The sequence below is a fragment of the Elephas maximus genome, chromosome 12, assembly GCF_024166365.1.
Source record: "Elephas maximus indicus isolate mEleMax1 chromosome 12, mEleMax1 primary haplotype, whole genome shotgun sequence".
NCBI classification, from domain to species: domain Eukaryota; kingdom Metazoa; phylum Chordata; class Mammalia; order Proboscidea; family Elephantidae; genus Elephas; species Elephas maximus.
In genome coordinates this window covers 37,638,979-37,658,838 of record NC_064830.1, presented here as the reverse complement: position 1 = coordinate 37,658,838, position 19,860 = coordinate 37,638,979, and the positions used below count along the sequence as shown (strand labels likewise).

At 42.2% G+C, this 19,860-nt stretch overlaps 1 protein-coding gene across 1 annotated transcript in view; it reads left to right on the top strand.

Moving 5' to 3' along the window:
• The window catches only part of APOB (apolipoprotein B), a 57,678-nt gene that overhangs the window by 19,462 nt on the left and 18,356 nt on the right, over nt 1–19,860 (top strand). Inside the window, exons 8-21 of the mRNA XM_049903983.1 lie at nt 335–420; nt 1,713–1,932; nt 2,573–2,800; nt 3,034–3,151; nt 3,263–3,409; nt 4,357–4,568; nt 4,847–5,084; nt 5,627–5,803; nt 8,669–8,860; nt 9,813–9,980; nt 10,439–10,650; nt 15,783–15,965; nt 16,801–16,922; nt 19,043–19,253. Coding sequence (XP_049759940.1) covers nt 335–420; nt 1,713–1,932; nt 2,573–2,800; nt 3,034–3,151; nt 3,263–3,409; nt 4,357–4,568; nt 4,847–5,084; nt 5,627–5,803; nt 8,669–8,860; nt 9,813–9,980; nt 10,439–10,650; nt 15,783–15,965; nt 16,801–16,922; nt 19,043–19,253 — 2,514 coding nt within the window. The remainder of the gene's footprint in view (nt 1–334; nt 421–1,712; nt 1,933–2,572; nt 2,801–3,033; nt 3,152–3,262; nt 3,410–4,356; nt 4,569–4,846; nt 5,085–5,626; nt 5,804–8,668; nt 8,861–9,812; nt 9,981–10,438; nt 10,651–15,782; nt 15,966–16,800; nt 16,923–19,042; nt 19,254–19,860) is intronic.

Below are 19,860 nucleotides of genomic sequence, written 5' to 3'. Positions count from 1 at the left end.
CATATTAATTGAGTATCTGCTATATTCTGGGCACTGTGCTATGGGACATACAAAAGGATTTCAATGCACAGTGCCAGTCCCTACCCTCTGGGCACTCCAGACCAGTGGAGAGAAGGTACACATCCTTCTGATGAAGGGATGACTAGTGTGGCCAGGAAGGCTGAGTGGTCTTCATTAGAGGAGTCTGAAACAGCTGGATTTAACTGTGTGTTGAAATGTGGGCTGGATTTGGGTAGAAACAGAAGGCGGAAACATTCAACATGAAAAGAAGAACGTGCTGCGGAAACCAGGGGGGCTGCCCATCAGTGATATGACTTGCTTCCTTTGTTACCAGGAATAAATATGGAATGATGGCACATGTTACACAGTCTTTGAAATTTGGAAACACATCTAAGATCAACAGTCGCTTCTTTGGTGAAGGTAGGCCTTTATGTCCACACGACTGCCGAAGCTGGGAGATGTACCCACGATGTAGCAAGCATGGCTTAGCTCTTGGCTGGGCGTTGTTAACTGTCCACTGATGAATGAGTTAAGTGTATTCTGGTGTTCTCGCTGCTGAGCTACCTTTAATGAGAAAGCTTATTCATTTCAAAACATCAAGTGGCAAGGGGGTAAAAAAGGGGCATAGTTTCTCATAGCTTCCAAGGTTTTCAGAAGCGGAACATCTGACTAGGAAGTGGTGTCCTAAGTCTAATGTGACCCATTTAGTAGACTGACAACATCATACACCCCATGATAAAGTCACAGGGCCCCATAGAGCAGCCTGGGGCCTAGTTATGGTGGGCAAGTGGAAAAGGGCCTTTAGAGTCAAGCCAGATAATAATCTCAGGAGTCAGTCTTGAGAGATGGAAGGATCTTTAAAGATCTCTAGTCAACCCTAACCCCCCTGCATTTGTCTTGTACTGAAGCCCATCAAATCTCTTTCTTATGCATTACCTCATTGTATAGCATGGCAACCTGTGATGTCAGGTTGTATAGGAACATGTGCTTTTATAACTGTTCTACAGAGGGGAAAATTATACATAGAAAGGAGAAGCGATTTATTCAAGGTCACGGACTATTAGAGGCGGTGCAGAATTAGCTCCAAGGTCTAAGCTAAGTCAGGTCTCTTCCATTACACCACACTTCCATGTTGACTTTCACACCCTCCACAGCATGTCTCAGAGCAGGGTGATGAAGAGAACACAGGAGTATCTCCCTCCTCACATCTGCCAGTAGCTCTGATTAGAGGAAACTGTTGGTGAAGTTCAATGAGTCTCAGCCTCAGCTGTAGCCAAGTCAGCAGCAGCCCCAGCCCCTCCTCACCAGTTTCTTCTAGCAAAGAAGTAACCTGATACTGGATTCAGACAAACTTGACTCTGCCCCTTAGTCCCGGGGTGTTCTTGGGCAGGTTAAATTGGTTCCCTTATCTTTAAACAGAGCAGTTCTACTCTGTCCTAAAGGGTTGCTATGAGTCAAAATTGACTTGATGGCAATAGGTTTGGTTTTGGTTTGATCATTTTTAAACTCGGGAATGCCACTAACCAGCAGGAGTATTTGATGATTCAGTGAAAAAAATTTAGTCAAACACCTAGCACAGGGCACATAATAGGATAGTTTTTACTCTTTTCCTCTCTGATGATATCTCCCCAATGACCAGATTCCAGTGTACTAAGATGTGGTTGAGATGCAGAGGTAAACAAGAACTCCTAAGATACACTTCCTTCTTCCAGGTGCCGAGGAGGTGGGCCTTGCCTTTGAGAGCACCAAGTCCACGTCACCTCCAAAGCAGGCAGAGGCCGTTTTGAAGACCCTTCAGGACTTGGAAAATCTGTCGGTTTCTGAGCAGAATGCCCAGAGAGCTAACCTCTTCAGTAAGCTGGTTACTGAGCTGAGAGGCCTCAGCAATGAGGCTGTCACTTCCCTCTTGCCAAGGCTGATCGAGGTGTCCAGGTATTTCTTTAATGTTGCAGCTCGATATCTCATATAGCCTATGGTAACTGTGACTGAACTTTCAAACCTTGGCCAAAAAGAGAATCTTCATTTTCAGGCACCATTTAAATTTCACATTTATCAGTCAATCAGTTAACATTTGCTGGATACAAAAATATCAGCCAAGGTGCCTTGCCTCAGACAGCTTAGAGTTCTTTGGGAGACATACATACACACTGCATTCAAGGCAGCTATGTACGTGTGTGTTAAAAAAGGGGGGAAATAGGAGGAAAAATGGTAGTATCTAAAAATTGGAACCACAGTCCTTACATTTTGATGGGCTTCTTCTAATTCCTAGCTCCATTGTGGGTACTCTGGGAAGTTTGAGAGAAAAAGAAGTCTGAGCCCTGCAGAAGCTTATAGGTTAGGTGGAGAAAGCACTCAGGCAAATAAATAATAGCATGATTTGTCTTTACTTCATGTCTCTAAGAGCTCTGAGGATCAGAGAAGGAACTCAGGAAGGGAAAGCTTCATGGTTCTAGAAATCTGAGTTGGGTTTTGAAAGATGTTTGGATTTGGATAGTGAGTGAGGGAACGCCATGAGCAAAGGATAGTTTGCCTTGAAGGTGGTCCGTGTAACTTTCTGCTCTTTTCTTCTCAGCCCCATCACTTTACAAGCCTTGGTTCAGTGCGGGCAGCCCCAGTGTTACAATCACATCCTCCAGTGGCTGAAAAGTAAGGAAGCCCACCCCCTTTTGATAGATATCATAACCTACCTGATGGCCCTGATTCCAGAGCCCCCGGAAGAGAGGGTGCGGGAGATCTTCAACACAGCAAAGGAGCAGCAGAGCCGGGCCACCTTATATGCCCTGAGCCATGTGGTCAACAAGTGAGTGGATTTATACTGTACTTCTCCTGTAGGGGCTGAGGAAGATCCCACATCTTTGTATTAAAATTATACCTCTCCCTCCACTTTTAAACTCTTGTGCTTACAGTTTTATTTTCCTACTGATCCTTTTGAGAGTAATGGCATGAAATACGAAATCAGCAAACACAAGTTTAGATTTTAAGAGAAACTTCGCTAGGCTTGCTGAGTCCTAACTCTCTTCCCTTATTCTATAGTTATCATAAGATAGCCCCACAGAGGACACAGATCCTGTTGGATATTGAGGATTACCTGTTGGCACAGATTCACAATGACTGCACTGGGGACAAAGATCACACCTACTTGATTCTGAGGGTACTTTCACTATTTTGTATAATACATTTCATTTCAGAAATACTTTCTCTGAACACCCTTCCCCCCTCTTTCTGCACCCTGATGCCAGCTTGTCTCTTTTCTTCAATGCAGGTCATTGGAAATATGGGTAGAACCATGGAGCAGGTGAGCCCAAGACTGTCGTCTTCAGTCCTGAAATGCATCAAAAGTACAGAGCCATCACTGCTAATTCAGAAAGCTGCTATCCAGGCCCTGAGGAAAATGGGATCTAACGAAGAGGTAAAGTCCACAGGAGGTCTGAAAGTGAGACATTTATTCAGATTAATAAGGATTTGGAGTCTATCCGGTTACAAAGTTCTAAATGTCATGATTCTACTGACTTTATTCTGAAAAAGCTGTTGCCATCAAGTCGCTTTTGACTCATGACTTTATTCTACTGTTTATTAGTTGCAAAATTCAACAAGTCTGTAGTCTTGACTGGAGCCCTGGTGCCACAGTGGTTAAGAACTCAGCTGCTAACCAAAAGATCAGTAGTTTGAATCCACTAGCCACTTCTTGGAAACCCTGTGGGCCAGTTCTGGCCTATCCTGTAGGATTGCTATGAGTTGGAATCAGCTCAATGGCAATGGGTTTATGGATTTGATTGCCAAGTAATATGTTCACATGAGAGAAATATTTGACCTTGCTGCTACTCCAACATGCAGAATATGAGGTCTAGCTGCATGCTGTTCTCTTACCAGATTGATCATCACTCTTACCTTGAGAGAACATTCCTGACTTTCCCCAATATCCCCAAACTAGGGTAGTCGGCCTGGTCCTACTTTAAGTGGCAATGACTCTTTGAAAACAATGCTGTTTATTAGCCCCAAATTCTCACTAATCCTGCAAAACTTTATCTTCAAATTGAAATAATGTGTGCTAAAACAACTTTACTTTCACTTAGCAGCAGATCCCCAAACTAGTCATAACTTGGCCATAACTTGTGTATTTTAATGTGATTTAATTCCACATGTATTTGGTAAGTGTCCTCCAGGAGCCCTCCCTTGATCTGGTTGCTCTGGAGAACGCTGAAAAGAAGATTCAGCACCAGATCAAAACACTTATTGGGGAGAAATTAGACTTACACATAAGGAAAAGCCAGCAGGCCATGCCAGTGTTTGCCAAGCATGTTTGGTGTTCTGACCAAAGGACGGTGATAGTACAATAGTCCCCTCTTTTGGCTACAGATCCAGGAAGCCCTTCTTCAGGCTTTCTTCGATGGTGCCTCTCCAGTGGATAAGAGATTGGCTGCCTATCTCATGCTGATGAGGGGGCCTTCCCAGGCAGATGTTAACAGAATTGTCCAACTTCTCCCATGGGAGCAGAATGACCAAGTGAAGAATTTTGTGGCTTCCCACATTGCCAACATCTTAAACTCAGAAGAATTGTATATCCAAGAGTAAGTAAGACTCATTTTCCCCCATCTGCCACAAAGGCCCTGGGTTGGAATTTCAAGGCTCCGTTCTGCTACAGCCATTACTTGCTTATTACGGAGTGTGCTTTCTTCTGTAGCAAGCACTTGTGCAAATTTGTAGCATTCTCTGAGCCAAAGTCTTGGGGAAAATGAACCCAAATAGTTTGGTAGCAAATAGAAATCCACATTCCCTCAGGGTAAGAGAGACAATGGATAAATGGCATGGTGTGTCAACTCAAAATATGCTACTTCTTTTCATCTAGTCTGAAAACATTACTGGAAGAAGCTCTAAAAGGATCTCAACTTCCAACCATCATGGATTTCAAAAAATTTTCCCGGAACTATCACTTTTCCAAATCTGTTTCCCTTCTATCACTTGACCCAATCTCAGCCAAAATCGAAGGGAATCTTATATTTGATCCAAATAATTACCTTCCTAGAGAAAGCATGCTGAAAACCACCCTCACTGTCTTTGGATTTTCCCCAGCTGATCTCTTCGAGGTATGTGTGATACTGAATCCTTTAACCTGTTCTGTACAAGACCATATGTAGGAAGGCAGGGGATTGGTGAGCCAGCCTGGGGGAGGAATAAGAATCATCAAGCAGTTTGTACCATCGCTTTGAGGCCTTCTTCCCCCCACCTGCGTTACTCTCCTCTGCCCCTCCTAGGGGTCATCTGAAGCATGGCTCCTTAGGATAAATGTAAATACAGATATTTGAACTTCGAAGCCCTTAAATCCACTGATGGTGTGTCAGATCTGGTCTAAACCCTAAATTCACTCCCAACTCTGTATCCTTGGTTTCATTTTTTATCCTCTCTGAACTTTAGCTTTTCTCTTTTGTAAAAGTGTAAGTTCTGCCTTTCAAAATTCCAGTGAGATTTAAATAAGACAACTTCTATGAAGTACTAAGCTCAGTTCCTGCCCTGTAGTATTCATAACTACTTGTTTAATTAAATGGACGTAAAGAGAGAAATGGGAGGCTGACATACAACAAAGAAACCTGACGGAATTTCCTTGCCTGCTTTTCTGCTCTGATCTCAGATTGGTTTGGAAGGAAAGGGCTTTGAACCAACATTGGAAGCTCTCTTTGGGAAGCAAGGATTCTTCCCAGACAGTGTCAACAAGGCTTTATACTGGGTTGATGGCCGAGTTCCTGATCAGGTTTCCAGGGTCTTGGTGGATCACTTTGGCTACACCAAAGATGATAAACATGCACAGGTAAGTATTTGTTAATTATCCTCTCAAGGAAAGTTTTGGTTCTCAATGCAAAGACATTCTTACCTATGCCTAAAAATCACCAAGGTACTATCTGATGTTACTGAGAAATAATAATGATAATTAACCCATTGCCACTGAGTTGATTCAGACTCTTAATGACCCTATAGAACAGAGTAGAGCTGCCCTATAGGGTTTCCAAACAGCAGCTGGGGATGCAAACTGTCAACCTTTTGTTTAGCAGCAGAGCTCTTATAGCTGTGGATGTTATTAATCAGCTCTATGGGCTCCTGGAAGGCACAAATCGTTTGTGATCAACTACTAACCTAAAGGTTGGTGGTTTAAACCCACCCAGTGGTGCCACAGAAGAAAGGCCTGGTGATTTTCTGTAAAGATTACAGCAAGAAAACCCCATGGAGCAGTTCTACTCTGTAACATAGGGAGTCACCATGAGTTGGAATCGACTCCCAGGCAACAGGTTTGGAAATTTTTTTTTAATGTGGGTGAGAGCCACTAACCACTGCAGCTTTGGGCACGCTGATTCAATATGTCCTGGAACCAGACTCATTAGAGGCATTCTAGAACATCGATTAAGAGTGTGAGCTTTGGGGCATGAATTTGAATTCTAACTTAAGTGACTTCCAAGCTGTGCAAACCTGGACAAGTTACCTAATATTATATGTATCCACTTCCGCATCCCCAGAGTGATAATAATATATATCTCACAAAATTATTATAAAGATTAAATGAAATAAGGTGTGTAAAGTGCTAAACACAGTGCCTGTCTTAGTCATCTAGTGCTGCTATAACAGAAATACCGCAATCGGATGGCTTAACAAAGAGAAATTTATTCTCTCACAGCCAAGTAGGCTGCAAGTCCAAATTCAGGGCTCCAGCTCCAGGGGCAGGCTTTCTCTCTCTGTCAGCTCTGAAGAAAGGTCCTTGTTATCAATCTTCCCTTGGTCTGGGAGCATCTAAGCACAGGAACTTCAGGTCCAAATCATGCGCTCTGCTCCTGGAGCTGCTTTCTTGGTGGTATGAGGTCCCCATGTCTCCCTGCTTGCTTCTCTCTTTTATATCTCAGAAGAGATTGGCTGAAGACACTATCTAGTCTGGAAGATCTCATCAATATAACTGCCACTAATTCACCTCAAGTCATCATAGAGATAGGATTTACAACACACAGGGAAATCACACCAGAAGACAAAATGGTAGACAAGCATACAATACTGGGAATCATGACCTAGCCAAGTTGACAGATATTTTGGGGGGACACAATTCAATCCATGACAGTGCCTGGTACTGGTACTGATTATTCAATAAGTAGATACTGTTATAATTTTTTAATTTATATTCTTCTTATTATTAACCACTTTCTTTGGCTCTCTCATCAGTGCACTAGCTAAAGGGAGGAAAATCCACCTTGAAATTGGTCTGAACTCCCCACTTTAGAAGAGAAAATATATATATAATCTGAAACTTCTCAGTGTGGCCTAGTTATGAGCATCGAGTTGGAGTTTGTTAGAAATGCAGGCTCCCAGGCCCCACTTCCCACCTACTGAATCAGAGTCTGCGTTTTAACAAGATCCCCAGGTGATTTGTAAGCACACTCAGCTTTGAGAAGCATGGCTTTAATTTATTCCTAGATGCTCACAGGTAACCCCACCTCCATCTTCTAACTTACTTACCTCAACTCGAGGCTGAGAGTCTTTGATTTGTTTTGGGTCTGTTAACCTCTTCTTTCTCAATGCCTAGGCCACAGTCTGGTATTCTTCTTACCTCTAGACCTTTGCTTAAGAGCAAGTGTCTTTTTAAGCCTTTGACCAATGTATATAGCAGCTATATTTTCTCAAGGAACCCCTGGTATTCTTCTCTAGACAAAGGAGAGGGATAAACAGGGGGTGAACAGAGGATCTTAAATTTTGGGGAGCCCTAGGATTCTTGAATCCTAGAAAGGTGATATACACCTTGCTATTCCTACATTAATTCAAGTTAAGACAAGTTTTGGAAGCACCACTATCCCTGGCAAGACCTTGGTTTTTCATCTCAATTGGGAAGAATTATCTTTCAATGTCTGCCCTATACCAAAAAGATTGGCCGACATTCAACCATTTCAGGAGGTAGCATATGATCAAGAACAAATGATACTGAAGAAAGAAGTCCAAACTGTGCTGAAGGCACTGGTGAAAAACAGGGCTCCAGCAATCGACAAATGACCGAATGAGATGTTTCAACAAACGATTCAATACTCAAAGAGTTCACTTGTCTATGCCAAGAAATTTGGAAGATAGCTACCTGGTCGACTGATTGGAAAAGACCCATATTTGTGCCCATTCCAAAGAAAGGTGATCCAATGGAATGTGGAAATTATCGAACAATATCACATGCAAGTAAAATTTTGCTGAAGATAATTCAAAAATGGAGAAAGAACAAACCTGTCTTAGAACAAGTACAGCCAAAATGCTCCTTAGAGAGCAAGGATGGCGAGACTTCATCTCACATACTTTGGACATGTTACCAGGAGGGACCAGTCCCTGGAGAAGGGCATCATACATGGTAAAGTAGAGGAAGACCCTCAATGACAAGAACTGACACATTGACTGTAACAGTGGGCTCAAACATAGCAATGACTGTGAGGATGGTGCTGGACTGGGCAGTGTTTCATTCTGTTGTACATAGGGTTGCTATGACTTGTAACCAACTTGACAGCACGTAATGATAACAACAATGCCTGCCCTGTATCCCTACCTTGGATGTTTGTGTTTAGGCCCATTATGGTTGCAGGAGACAGGCCCCACCCACAACAGGAATCTAAAATTGTTTTCTGGGCTGACATCTTACCAGGTATTTTATTTTTCAAATTCCTAGGACATGGTAAATGGAATTATGCTCAATGTTGAGAAGCTGATCAAAGATTTGAAGTCCAAAGAAGTCCCAGAAGCCAGAGCCTACCTTCGCATGTTGGGAGAGGAGCTTGGGTTTGTCAAACTCAATGACCTACAGTTCCTGGGAAGGCTGCTGCTCAGTGGCATTCACATTCTGCAGGGGGTCCCCCGGATGGTAAGCCGACCAGGCTGCAACAGAGGATCAATGAGATTAGCCAGTGCTCTTTCTAGGTCTCCCAGATCCCCTTAAGATTCCAGACACACAAATCAGAGAAAGTCCTGTACTTCTTTCCAAGAGGCAGTTTTGTTTTGAATTTTAGTGAAAAAAAAAAAAAATGATTGGGTCACAGTGAATTGGAAGCATCTAGAAATTAGGCTATTCATAATGAGGTATGCCTCTTAAGAGCATTCGTTTATCTGGAAAACAACATTAAGTGAGCTTTCCCCTACATGTGCTGCAGGTTCCTTTTTATATTGAAATGGTAACAATAATTATGAAAGAAAGTATTTGGTGAACTGTAATCCACTCTCCAATATTAACTATAATTTTTATTGTTATTAATTTATTAGTAAGAAAGAAAATATCCAAACATAGGTCCTGAGACCTGTTAAATAATAATGTTGGCTTTGAGAACACAGATCTCATATTATGTATGAAAATAGATCTTAAGTTATGAAATGTTATTAAAAAATGGATGCATACGATTATGTACATCATCTCAATAGCTCCTTGGTTTCCAAAAATTGGTTTCTCGATAATATAATATACTTACTGAAAAAAAAATTCTTTTTTTCAGTAAGATCTCACTTGTATCTGGACTCAGCCAAAATGATTAAACAATGACACTTAAAATTCGTAAATCTCTGAGGTTCAGCAATGTTTTTAAGTGCCTTCTGAATCACCAATTAAAAGTGGTATATTCTATTCAGAGCAGCTTCTCATATTTCAGTTCATTGAAATCAGTAATCATTAATCTTGGCTTGTCAAACTCTTCAGCTAATCAAAATATGCTAGTCCCTTCCCTCTGGATAAAGAAGAATTATTGTTCAATTATGGGGGGTTGCATTTAGCAAAATCCACTTCAATGAGGCTTACTATTAGTCATTCTTCCTGCTTGAATCTACAGATCGGAGAAGCCATAAGTAAAGGCTCAAAGAATGACTTGTTTCTTCACTACATCTTCATGGACACTGCCTTTGAGCTCCCCACCGGAGCTGGATTGCAATTGCAAGTATCTTCATCTGGAGTCATCACTCCTGGGATGAAGGCTGGAGTGAAACTTGAAGTAGCCAGTGTAAGACGTTGTTCACTTTTTTGATTCTGCATGTTGTTCTTTTCCTCCAGGATGGGTTTCTGGTGCAATTTTTAAATGTGTTTCTAGTTCAAGACAAAGTGCATCATCATTTTGATCACCTTGTTAATTGTTATTAAAAGTGTTAAGGTTCCCCTACGATGGTCTGCCTCACTAGCTTCAGTGTGGCAGGGCTAAAAACTCAGCTTCTCTCTCAATAAAAGATAATTCCTTTCATCTTTTCATTCTGTTATGCTTAAAGGTCACTTGGGTACTTCTTAGTCCTGGGTGTCAGTGTAGCCTGGCTCTAGGGAACTGAGAACTTGGCTTTTCTTCCTCCAAACAAATCATAATAATGCTTCCTGAGGTGCGAGTCATCCCAGGACTAGAAAGGGTGGATGATTTGACTGTCGGGTGCTGGGTATTTAACAAAGCTGAAGAAGTTGTTTTCTGGCTTATAGATGCAGGCTGAACTGGTGGCAAAGCCCTCTGTGTCAGTGGAGTTTGTGACAAATGTGGGCATCATCATTCCAGACTTCGCTAGGAGTGGGGTCCAAATGAACACCAACTTCTTCCACGAGTCAGGCCTGGAGGCTCGTGTTGCCCTGAAGGCTGGGCAACTGAAGTTTATTGTTCCTTCTCCAAAGAGGCCAGTCAAGCTGTTCAGTGGCAGGTAATTCAGCCAGATCTATACACTTAGCCAATCTGAAAGAGAAAGTTGAGACTGTACCTGCCGGATTTGGCCAGGCTGGACAACTATTCAGATAATTCGGGCCACAGTGAATCTGGGGGTTTCTTGATTACCTATTTTTAAACTAGCCTAGACTCACTAAGTAATTACTTTCCACATTTACTAAATTATCCTCTATCTTTCTGCATTGAGACTTAATACCTACTGTCTAGTTAATTGTTGTTAGGTTGTTCTTGTATTTCTTTGTTTTGAGAATGAAGAAATACTAGCTCTAGAGAAATCGTCCTTAGAAAATAAACATTTTTCCCAGGAAATATACCAGTGAACATATCAATTTGTGTTAGCTATTTCAGTGGGTGTGATTAAGCACTTGGCTGCTAACCGAAAGGTTGGTGGTTTGAACCCACCCAGCAGCTCTGCGGGAGGAAAGACTTGGTGACCTGCTCCCATAAAGATTACAACCCAGAAAATCCCATGAGCAGTTCTACTCTGTCACATGGGCCTGCTGTGACTCAAAATTGACTTGACGGCACCTAATGACAACAACGGCTCAGTAAGTAAAGCATGTAATCTTATGGTTAAAAAAATGCAGCCTCATATTGAGAGCTCTATTTTCAATGATACACATTCCTTTATTCATTCAAAATTAGTATTTAATTGCATAATATGTATCAGGTATGTTGAGTGAGATACAGGGCCCCTGAACTTTGAGAGCTTATAGCTTGCAGGAAAGGCATACAATTGAGCAAGCAATAACAGTGAAGTGAACGCTAAATTAGAGGATGTATGTCATGTAGTCTGTGATAGTTACGGAAAGCTTTCTGAGGAAAGTGATACTTAAACTGATACCTGAAGGCTATGTCAGAGTTATCTAGTCAAAAAAATAGGAGTGTTCCAGGCAAAGGGAAAAGCAAGCGTAACGGTCTGGAAGAAAAAGAATACGTTTAAAGGAACTGAAAGATGTTCAGTGTGGTAAAGGGTATAGGAAATTAGTGAGGGATAGCTGTGGAGAGATTTTCAGGGGTCGGGCCATGACGAGCCTTGTAAACCACTTTAGAAAGTTTGGACTTCTTCTGAAGGCAAAGGATTTTAAAAGGAAAGATAAGGTTAGTGCATTAGAAGAATCACTCTGACTCCAGTGTGGAAAATGGACAGAAAGGAGGCATGACTGGAGACAGGGAGACCAGTTAGGAGTCTGTTACAATGATAGAGGTGGGAGATGATAATGGGCTGCAACAGAAGAGGGCCAGGTGTAGAGAGGAGTGCGCAGACACTAGAACGTGCCAGGAGGTGAAACCATGAGTACTTAGTGATTGACTGGATATGGGAAGCAAGGAAAACAAAAGAAGAAAGGTAGGTGAGGGGTTCCCTTAATTGAAATAGGGACTACAGAGGGAGAGCAGCTGGTTTAGAGGGAAGATGACAAGTTCAGCTTTGAATATGATGCAACTGATATCCTGTCAGAAGCCGAATTAGAAATATCTAGCTGGAAATGGGACCTATGGGTCAAGTACCTCTATATGCTGGTGATTCCCAAATCTATATCAGGAGCTCAGTAAAGACATTTGAGCTCCACATACAGACTTTGGAATCACCAGCATATAGAATTACATAAATGGTGACTATACATGTGGACCTCACTAGATGGAATATGCAAGAATCAAATTGATTACATCTGTGGAAAAAGATGATGGAAAAGCTCAATATCATGTGTCAGAACAAGGCAAGTGGCTGACTGCGGGACAGACCATCAATTGCTCATATGCAAGTTCAAGCTGAAGCTGAAGAAAATTAAAACAAGTCCACTAGAGGCAAAATACGACCTTGAGCATATACCACCTGAATGTGGAGATCATCTCAAGAACAGATTTGATACACTGAACACTAATGACCAAACACCAGACGAGTTGTGGAATGACATCAAGGATATTATACACAAAGAAAGCAAAAAGTCATTAAAAAGACAGGAAAGAAAGAAAAGACAAAAATGGATGTCAGAAGAAATTCTGAAACTTGTTTTTGAACGTAGAGTAGCTAAAATGAAGGGAGGAAATGATGAAGTAAGAAAGCTGAACAGAAGATTTCAAAGGGCAACTTGAGAAAACTAAGTATTATAATGAAATGTGCAAAGACCTGGAGTTAGGAAACCAAAAGGGAAGAAATTTCTCAAGCTGAAAGAACCGAAGGAAAAAGTCAAGCCTTGAGTAGCAATATTCTTGAGTTGCAAGGATTCTATGGGCAAAATATTGAACAATGCAGGAAACACCAAAAGAAGATGGAAGGAATACATAGAGTCACTGTACCAAAAAGAATTGGTCGACCTTCCATGTTTTCAGGAGGTAGCATATGATCAAGAACCAATGGTATTGAAGGAAGAAGTTCAAGCTGCACTAAAGGCATTGGCAAAAACAAGGCTCCAGGAACTGACGGAATATCAATTGAGATGTTTGAACAAATGGATGAGTGTGGGATGCTCTCACTCATCTATGCCAAGAAATTTGGAAGACAGCTACCTGACCAGCCGACTGGGAGAGATCCGTATTTGTGCTCGTTCCAAAGAAAGGTGATTCAACAGGATGCAGAAATTATTGAACAATATGTCATTAATATCACACACAAGTAAAATTTTGCTGAAGGTAATTCAAAAATGTTTGCAGCAGTACATCTACAAGGAACTGCCAAAAATTCAAGCCGGATTCAGAAGAGGACGCGAAACGAGGGACATCATTGCTGATGTCAGATGATCTTGGCTGAAAGCCGAGAATACCAGGAAGATACTTCCCTGTGTTTTATTGACTGTGCAAAGTCATTTGACTGTGTGGATCAAAGCAAATTATGGATAACATTTTCAAAGAAAAGGAATTCCAGAACACTTAATTGTGCTCATGCAGAGCCTGTACGTAGACCAAGAGGCAGTCATTCGAACACAACAACAGGATATTGTGTGGTTTAAAGTCAGGAAAGGTGTATGTCAGGGTTGTATCCTTTCATCATACTTATTCAATTTGTATGCTGAGCAAATAGTCCAAGAAGCCGGGCTACATGAAGAAGAACACAGCATCAGGAATGGAGGAAGACTCATTAACAACCTGCATTATGCATATGACACAACCTTGCTTGCTGAAAGTGAAGAGGACTGGAAGCACTTACTGATGAAAACGAAAGACTACAACCTTCAGAATGGATTATACTTCAACATAAAGAAAACAAAGATCCACTGGACCAATAAGCAACATTATGATAAATGGAGAAAAAATGGAAAATGTCAAGGATTTCATTTTACTTGCATCCACAATCAATGCCCGTGGAAGCAGCAGTCAAAAAATCAAACAATGTATTGCTTTGGGAAAATCTGCTGCAAAAGATTTCTTTAAAGTGATGAAAAGCAAAGATGTCACTTAGAGGGCTAAGGTATACCTGACCCAAGCCATGGTATTTTCAATTGCCTCAGATGCATGCAAAAGTTGTACAATGACTAAGGAAGACCGAAGAATTGATGCCTTTGATTATCTGTTGGTGAAGAATATTGAATGTACCATAGACTGCCACAAGAACAAACAAGTCTGTCTTGGAAGAAGTATAGCTAGAATGCTCCTTGGAAGCAAGAATGGTGAGACTTTGTCTCATGTACTTTGGACATATTTTCAGGAGGGATCAATCACTGGAGAAGGATATCAAGCTTCTTAAGGAAGAGGATCAGTGAAAAAGAGGAAGACCCTCAACAAGATGGATTAACACAGTGGCTGCAACAATGGGCTCAAACATAGCAATGACCATGAGGATGGTGCAGGACTGGGTAGTGTTTCATTTTGTTGTACATGGGATTGCTATGAGTCAGAACCGACTCAATGGCACCTAACAACAATAACAATAGCAATATTTGGAGCTCAGTAAAGACATTTGAGCTCCAAATATAGATTTTGGAATCACCAGCATATAGAGATTCTGGAGGTCAAACAGCAACGGGTGTAGAGTGAGATGTGTGGGAGTAGGCTAGAATCATGGGAAAACAAGCATTTAATGGGGGAAGGGAATAAACAGAAGAGAGTGAGAAGGAGTGACCAGAGAGGCAGAAAGAAAACCAAGGTGCTAAGGGGTCACAGAAGCTGAGGAGCAGCCAAGAATTGGATGACCCCAGAGGCAGGCTAAAGCCAGTGTGTAGGGCTCCAGCACGCTAGAAAGCATGGTCTTTGGGTACCTCAAAATGAGGAAACAGTACTTGGGAAAGAATATATTGTTTCAAAGAAAGCATCCTTGGAAAAAAATCAGAACGTTGTTGAACTTGTACTTATTGTACGGCTTACTAGTTTTTTAAGTACATATTTGGGAGGAGGGTGCCATATCTTTTTAGACATTAGGGCCTTGAAAGTCTTAATCTTGCCATGGGTGAACAACTCTACTGAATGCTCTGAGAGGTCAAGGAAGATAAGGCCTCATCATTTCCATTAGACTTAAGAGCAAGAAGGTGATTGGAGATGCTGATGAAAGCAGTTTCAGAAACATGATGGGGGTGGCCATCAGATCACAGTTCCTTGAGAAGCGATTGAAAGAAAAGTGGAGACTGCAAAAGCAGCCAACTCTCTTAAGAAATTTGACTGTAAGGGGGATAAGAGAAGGCTGTAGCTAGAAGGGAAAGAAAGCTGTGTGTGTATTTAATGGGAGAGACTTGAGCCTGTTTAATGCTGGTGGAAAGAAGCCAGTAAGAGATTGCAGATGAAAGAAAGTGGGGACACCTCTTATCTAAATGGCCTCGAATGAAGGAATGAGCACACCTAAGTTCAGATCGTAGTGATCAGTAACTTAACATCTCTGAGCCTCCATTTCTGCTAGAAAATGGGAGTCTTAATCCCTACTTTTCAGGTTTGTTGAGAGATTGCTGATAATAAACATAAAGAACTTCGTACAATGTCTGGAAACACAAGAGTGACTATGACTGTTAGTTTTATGGAGATTCTTGACCTTATTTATTTCTCAATAAATCAAATAATTCAAGGTGGATGTGGACAGAGGGGAGAAAGACAGGAGGATAAGGGAGTATTTGTACCACCAGAGTCAGTCATGTTCATTTAGAGTCATGAACTGAAGATAACTCAGGTTTTTTCTTTCTTCTCCAGTAACACATTGCATTTGGTCTCTACCACCAAGACGGACATGATTCTACCTCTGATTGAGAACAGGCAGACCTGGTCAAATTGCAAGCCTTTCTTTGTTGGCCTGAACTACTGTACCTCTGGCGCTTACACCAACGCCAGCTCCACAGACTCCGCCTCCTACTATCCACTAACGGGGGAAACCAGGTCAGGCATGCTCAATGCTCAGTGCATTGCTTACCCACTTCCACATTTTGGCCACCTAGTGGGGCAAAGGAAAAAGTACTGTGTGTTGTAGGCCCCTGTCAGTAGGGGTTTGCACTATCCTTCGATTATGTAAAAAAGTGGTCCTTTGCCCCAACCCACCTAAGGAGTGTTCACACTCCTACCAAAACTTTGACTCTAGGACTGAATTTCTCCACAGATGGGGTAGGGGTAAGGGGATAGGGCTGGAAGGTGGGGAGTTATAACCCCTAGGGAAGAATGTAGCTCAAAAGAGATAACCCAAGGTGATTCCGTTATACTCCTTCAGGGGAACTACACCCATCGCAGTTGAGAATCACTCCTTTAAAAGCACCTACTTGTAAATGATGTCCGCTCTCTTTTTCCTTAGGCATTAGAATAGGAGATCACATTACAGATTCTAGTTTGTTCCTAATTCAGTATCTGTGTTTCCTAGTCTTCAGACACATTGGTGTGGCCTTTTCTGGACCTCACTGGGTATGCTCCCCATGCTTAAGGGCCCCTTGCTGTCTTCACACTCCCACCACCCCTACTTCTACAGCTTGTTCTCAGCTTTGCTGACACAGCCAGCCAACTTCTGCTCTGTTTGTCTAAAAAATCCTGGGAATCTTGTGGTCTGTCCTTACCTGGGGCTCTTGGAGGGGCTGAAAGGGACCATAAAGGTCATCATTAGTTTAGGGCCAGAGACAATATTAAAATAAAAGCCATCTTTTTGTTGTAATTGAGGCTGAGTGGTTTTGGGAACATTAGAATCCTCTTTGAAAAGCTGAACATTGTGGCTACATTGTAACACCTTTAGATTTGAACTGGAACTGCAGCCAACGGGAGAGGTAGAACAGTATTCTGCCAGTGCAACCTATGAACTCCAGAGAGAAGGCACAGCCTTGGTGGACACACTGAAGTTTGTAACTCAGGCAGAACGTAAGTATCTGTGAAGGACTCCTCCATTGCTGGCCTTAGTCTTAGGTTCAGGACTCACAGAACGTGTTTAACTTAATGCTTTCAACAAATATTTCTTGAGTACTTGGTAAGTTTTGGTTCTAATGGCTGGGGCTAGAACAGTGAACAACAGAGATAAAGTCTGCCTTTGTGGAGCTTGCAGAAAACAAAACAAAACAAAAAACCAAACAAACCCAGTGCCGTCGAGTCCATTCCGATTTGTAGCGACCCTGTAGGACTGAGTGGAACCGCCCCATAGAGTTTCCAAGGAGCCCCTGGCGGATTCGAACTGCCGACCCTTTGGTTAGCAGCCATAGCCCTTAACCACTACGCCACCAGGGTTAACCAAACAAGTAAATATTGAGAATGTCAGATCAGTGCCGGGAAGAAAAATATAGCAGGCATGGGTCTAGGGAATGCCAAAAGTTGGTAAAAGATGGAGGGAAGGCAGAGCCATTTGGAATTATAAGGGAAAGCCTTACAGGTCAGGTGAGCATAAAAAAGAGTACTGAAGCAGGTAAGGGGATAAGCCATGTGGGAAAGAATGTATCTTAGCAAGGCTAAGAGGTCTGCAGATGCAAAGGCCCTGAGGCTGGCATATGGCTGCCATGTTTGAGGAAGGGGAAGAAGGCCAGTATGGCTGAAGCAGAGAGATCAGAGAAGAAAGCGATAGCAGCTAAAATCAGAGAAAGAAGGGCAAGGAGGAGAAAATGGTCTTGTAGGCCATGGTAAGAACTTTGGCTTTTACCACAAACGAAATAAGAAGCCACTGGAGGGTTTTCATGATTTGATTTAGGCTTATGTTGAGAACAGACTATAGGAGGACAAGGGCAGAGAAACTTGTATGTAGTCTGTTACAATAATCCAGGCAAGAGATGGTGGTGGTTTGGATTAGAGGGGTGGCAGAGGAGCTATGGGAAATGGTCAGATTCTGGCCATATTTTGAAGATTTGGCTGACAAGCTTTGCTTATGTATTAGATGTTGAGTGTAAGAGAAAAAGAGAAATCAGGACAGCTCCCAGTTTTGTCACCCAAGCAACCGAAGAATGGAGTTGCCATATACTGAGATGGAGAAGGCTACTGGAGAGGCAAGTTTTGGGAGCTGGGCAAACTCAGGTGCTCACGCTGGAAGATTTTTATGTAGGGACAGTATGTCACACGACTGAACTAGATAAACAAAGCCTACAGGAAGTAAGGGGTATATACTGAAAGAAAAATTACATAAATATTTTACAAATGATATAAAATGGATGAGCCTAGGAATTGAAGAAAGCCTCGGAGTGTTTTTACAAAGAAATGACGATATGGGAGAGAGGAACCCAGGGTTGGATTGGGCAGGAGCCAAGAGAGGCCTCTTGGATGATGATAATATAGAGACGTGGGACATGCCTGCCTTGCTGTGCCCTGAACATGCCAAGTGTTCCCCATATCAGGGCAGTTGGGTTCACGATCTTCTGCTTGGAAGGCTCTCCCTGCAGACATCTGTGTGTTCAGCCCCTCTCTTCATTCAGGTTTCTGCCTTCATATCTCCTTATCAGAGGAGACTTCTCTGACTACCACATATAAAATAGCAACTCTTCTGTCATCATTGCCTATCCTCTATCCTTGTGCCATTGTGGTTAAGTGCTACGGCTGGTAACCAAAAGGTCAGCAGTTCGAATCCACAAGGCTCTCCTTGAAAACCCTATGTGGCAGTTCTACTCTGTCCTATAGGGTCACTATGAGTCGGAATCAACTCGACGGCAACCGTTTTTTGGTATCTTTCTATTCAGTCTTACTTTTCTTCATAGCCTTTATCACCATCTGCCATAAATAATTTTCTTATTTATTGTCTGTACACCCTCCCCCCACTATAATGCAAGCTCCATGAGGGCCAGGACTCACCAGTGCTAAAGGCAGTGTCTAGCACATAATAGGCAATCAATAAATATTTGTAGATTGAGCAAATGCATGAACACCAATGAGTTAAAAATTTAAGGTAAAATCCTGAACTGTGTCCTCACTTAAACCCGATAGGTGCTTGTGGGTTTTCTGCCTTTTTCTGCCATTCCTGCCAAGCATAGCTTCTTAATACAAATTTCTTAATGCTTTTGTATACTCAGGTCTGGAGCAGGCCAAAGCTACTATGATGTTCAAATATAACCGACAGAGTATGACTTTGTCCAGTGGAATCCAAATTCCGGATTTCAGTGTTGACCTTGGGACAGTCCTCAGAGTTAGTGATGACTCTGCTAAAGACAAAAAGTCTTACAAGCTCACCTTGGACATTCAGAACAACAAAATCACCGAGGTTACTCTCACTGGCCACGTAAGGTAAGGAAGACTTAGGGTGACCTGTCCTGAGCTGCAATTTCCGGTCTTTCTCTTCATCTGTAAAACTGGCCTACAGAGTGTTACCAGGTCTGCAATGCAAGTGACATAGAGCTTTCAACATTTTGGCCCTGCACACATGTCCAACTGGACCTTCCTACAATTTTGGGGGCACTTACTATTTACCAGGCACTGTTTTGTTTTTTTTTTTAGTGCTGAGTGCTTTGAAGAAATTATCTCAGTTTTCACAAATAAACTACAAAGGAGGTATGAGTTGTCCCTATTTTATAGACGAGAAAATGGTAACTGAGATGCATTGAATAACTTGGCCAAGGCAGTGTTGTAGTTTGCTGCTGTCGAGTCAGCCCCCAGCCCTTGGCAACCCCATGTGCAATAGAATGAGACACTTTCCAATCCTGTGCCATTTCCATGATTGTGTGGGGATCAGACATTGTGATCTACATAGTTTTCGTTGGCTGATTTTTGGAAGTAGATCAGCAGACCTTTCTTCATAGTCTATCTTAGTCTGGAAGCTCCGATGAAACCTGTTCAACATCATAGCAACACGTAAGCCTCCACTGACAGACCGGTAGTGGATATCCATGAGGTG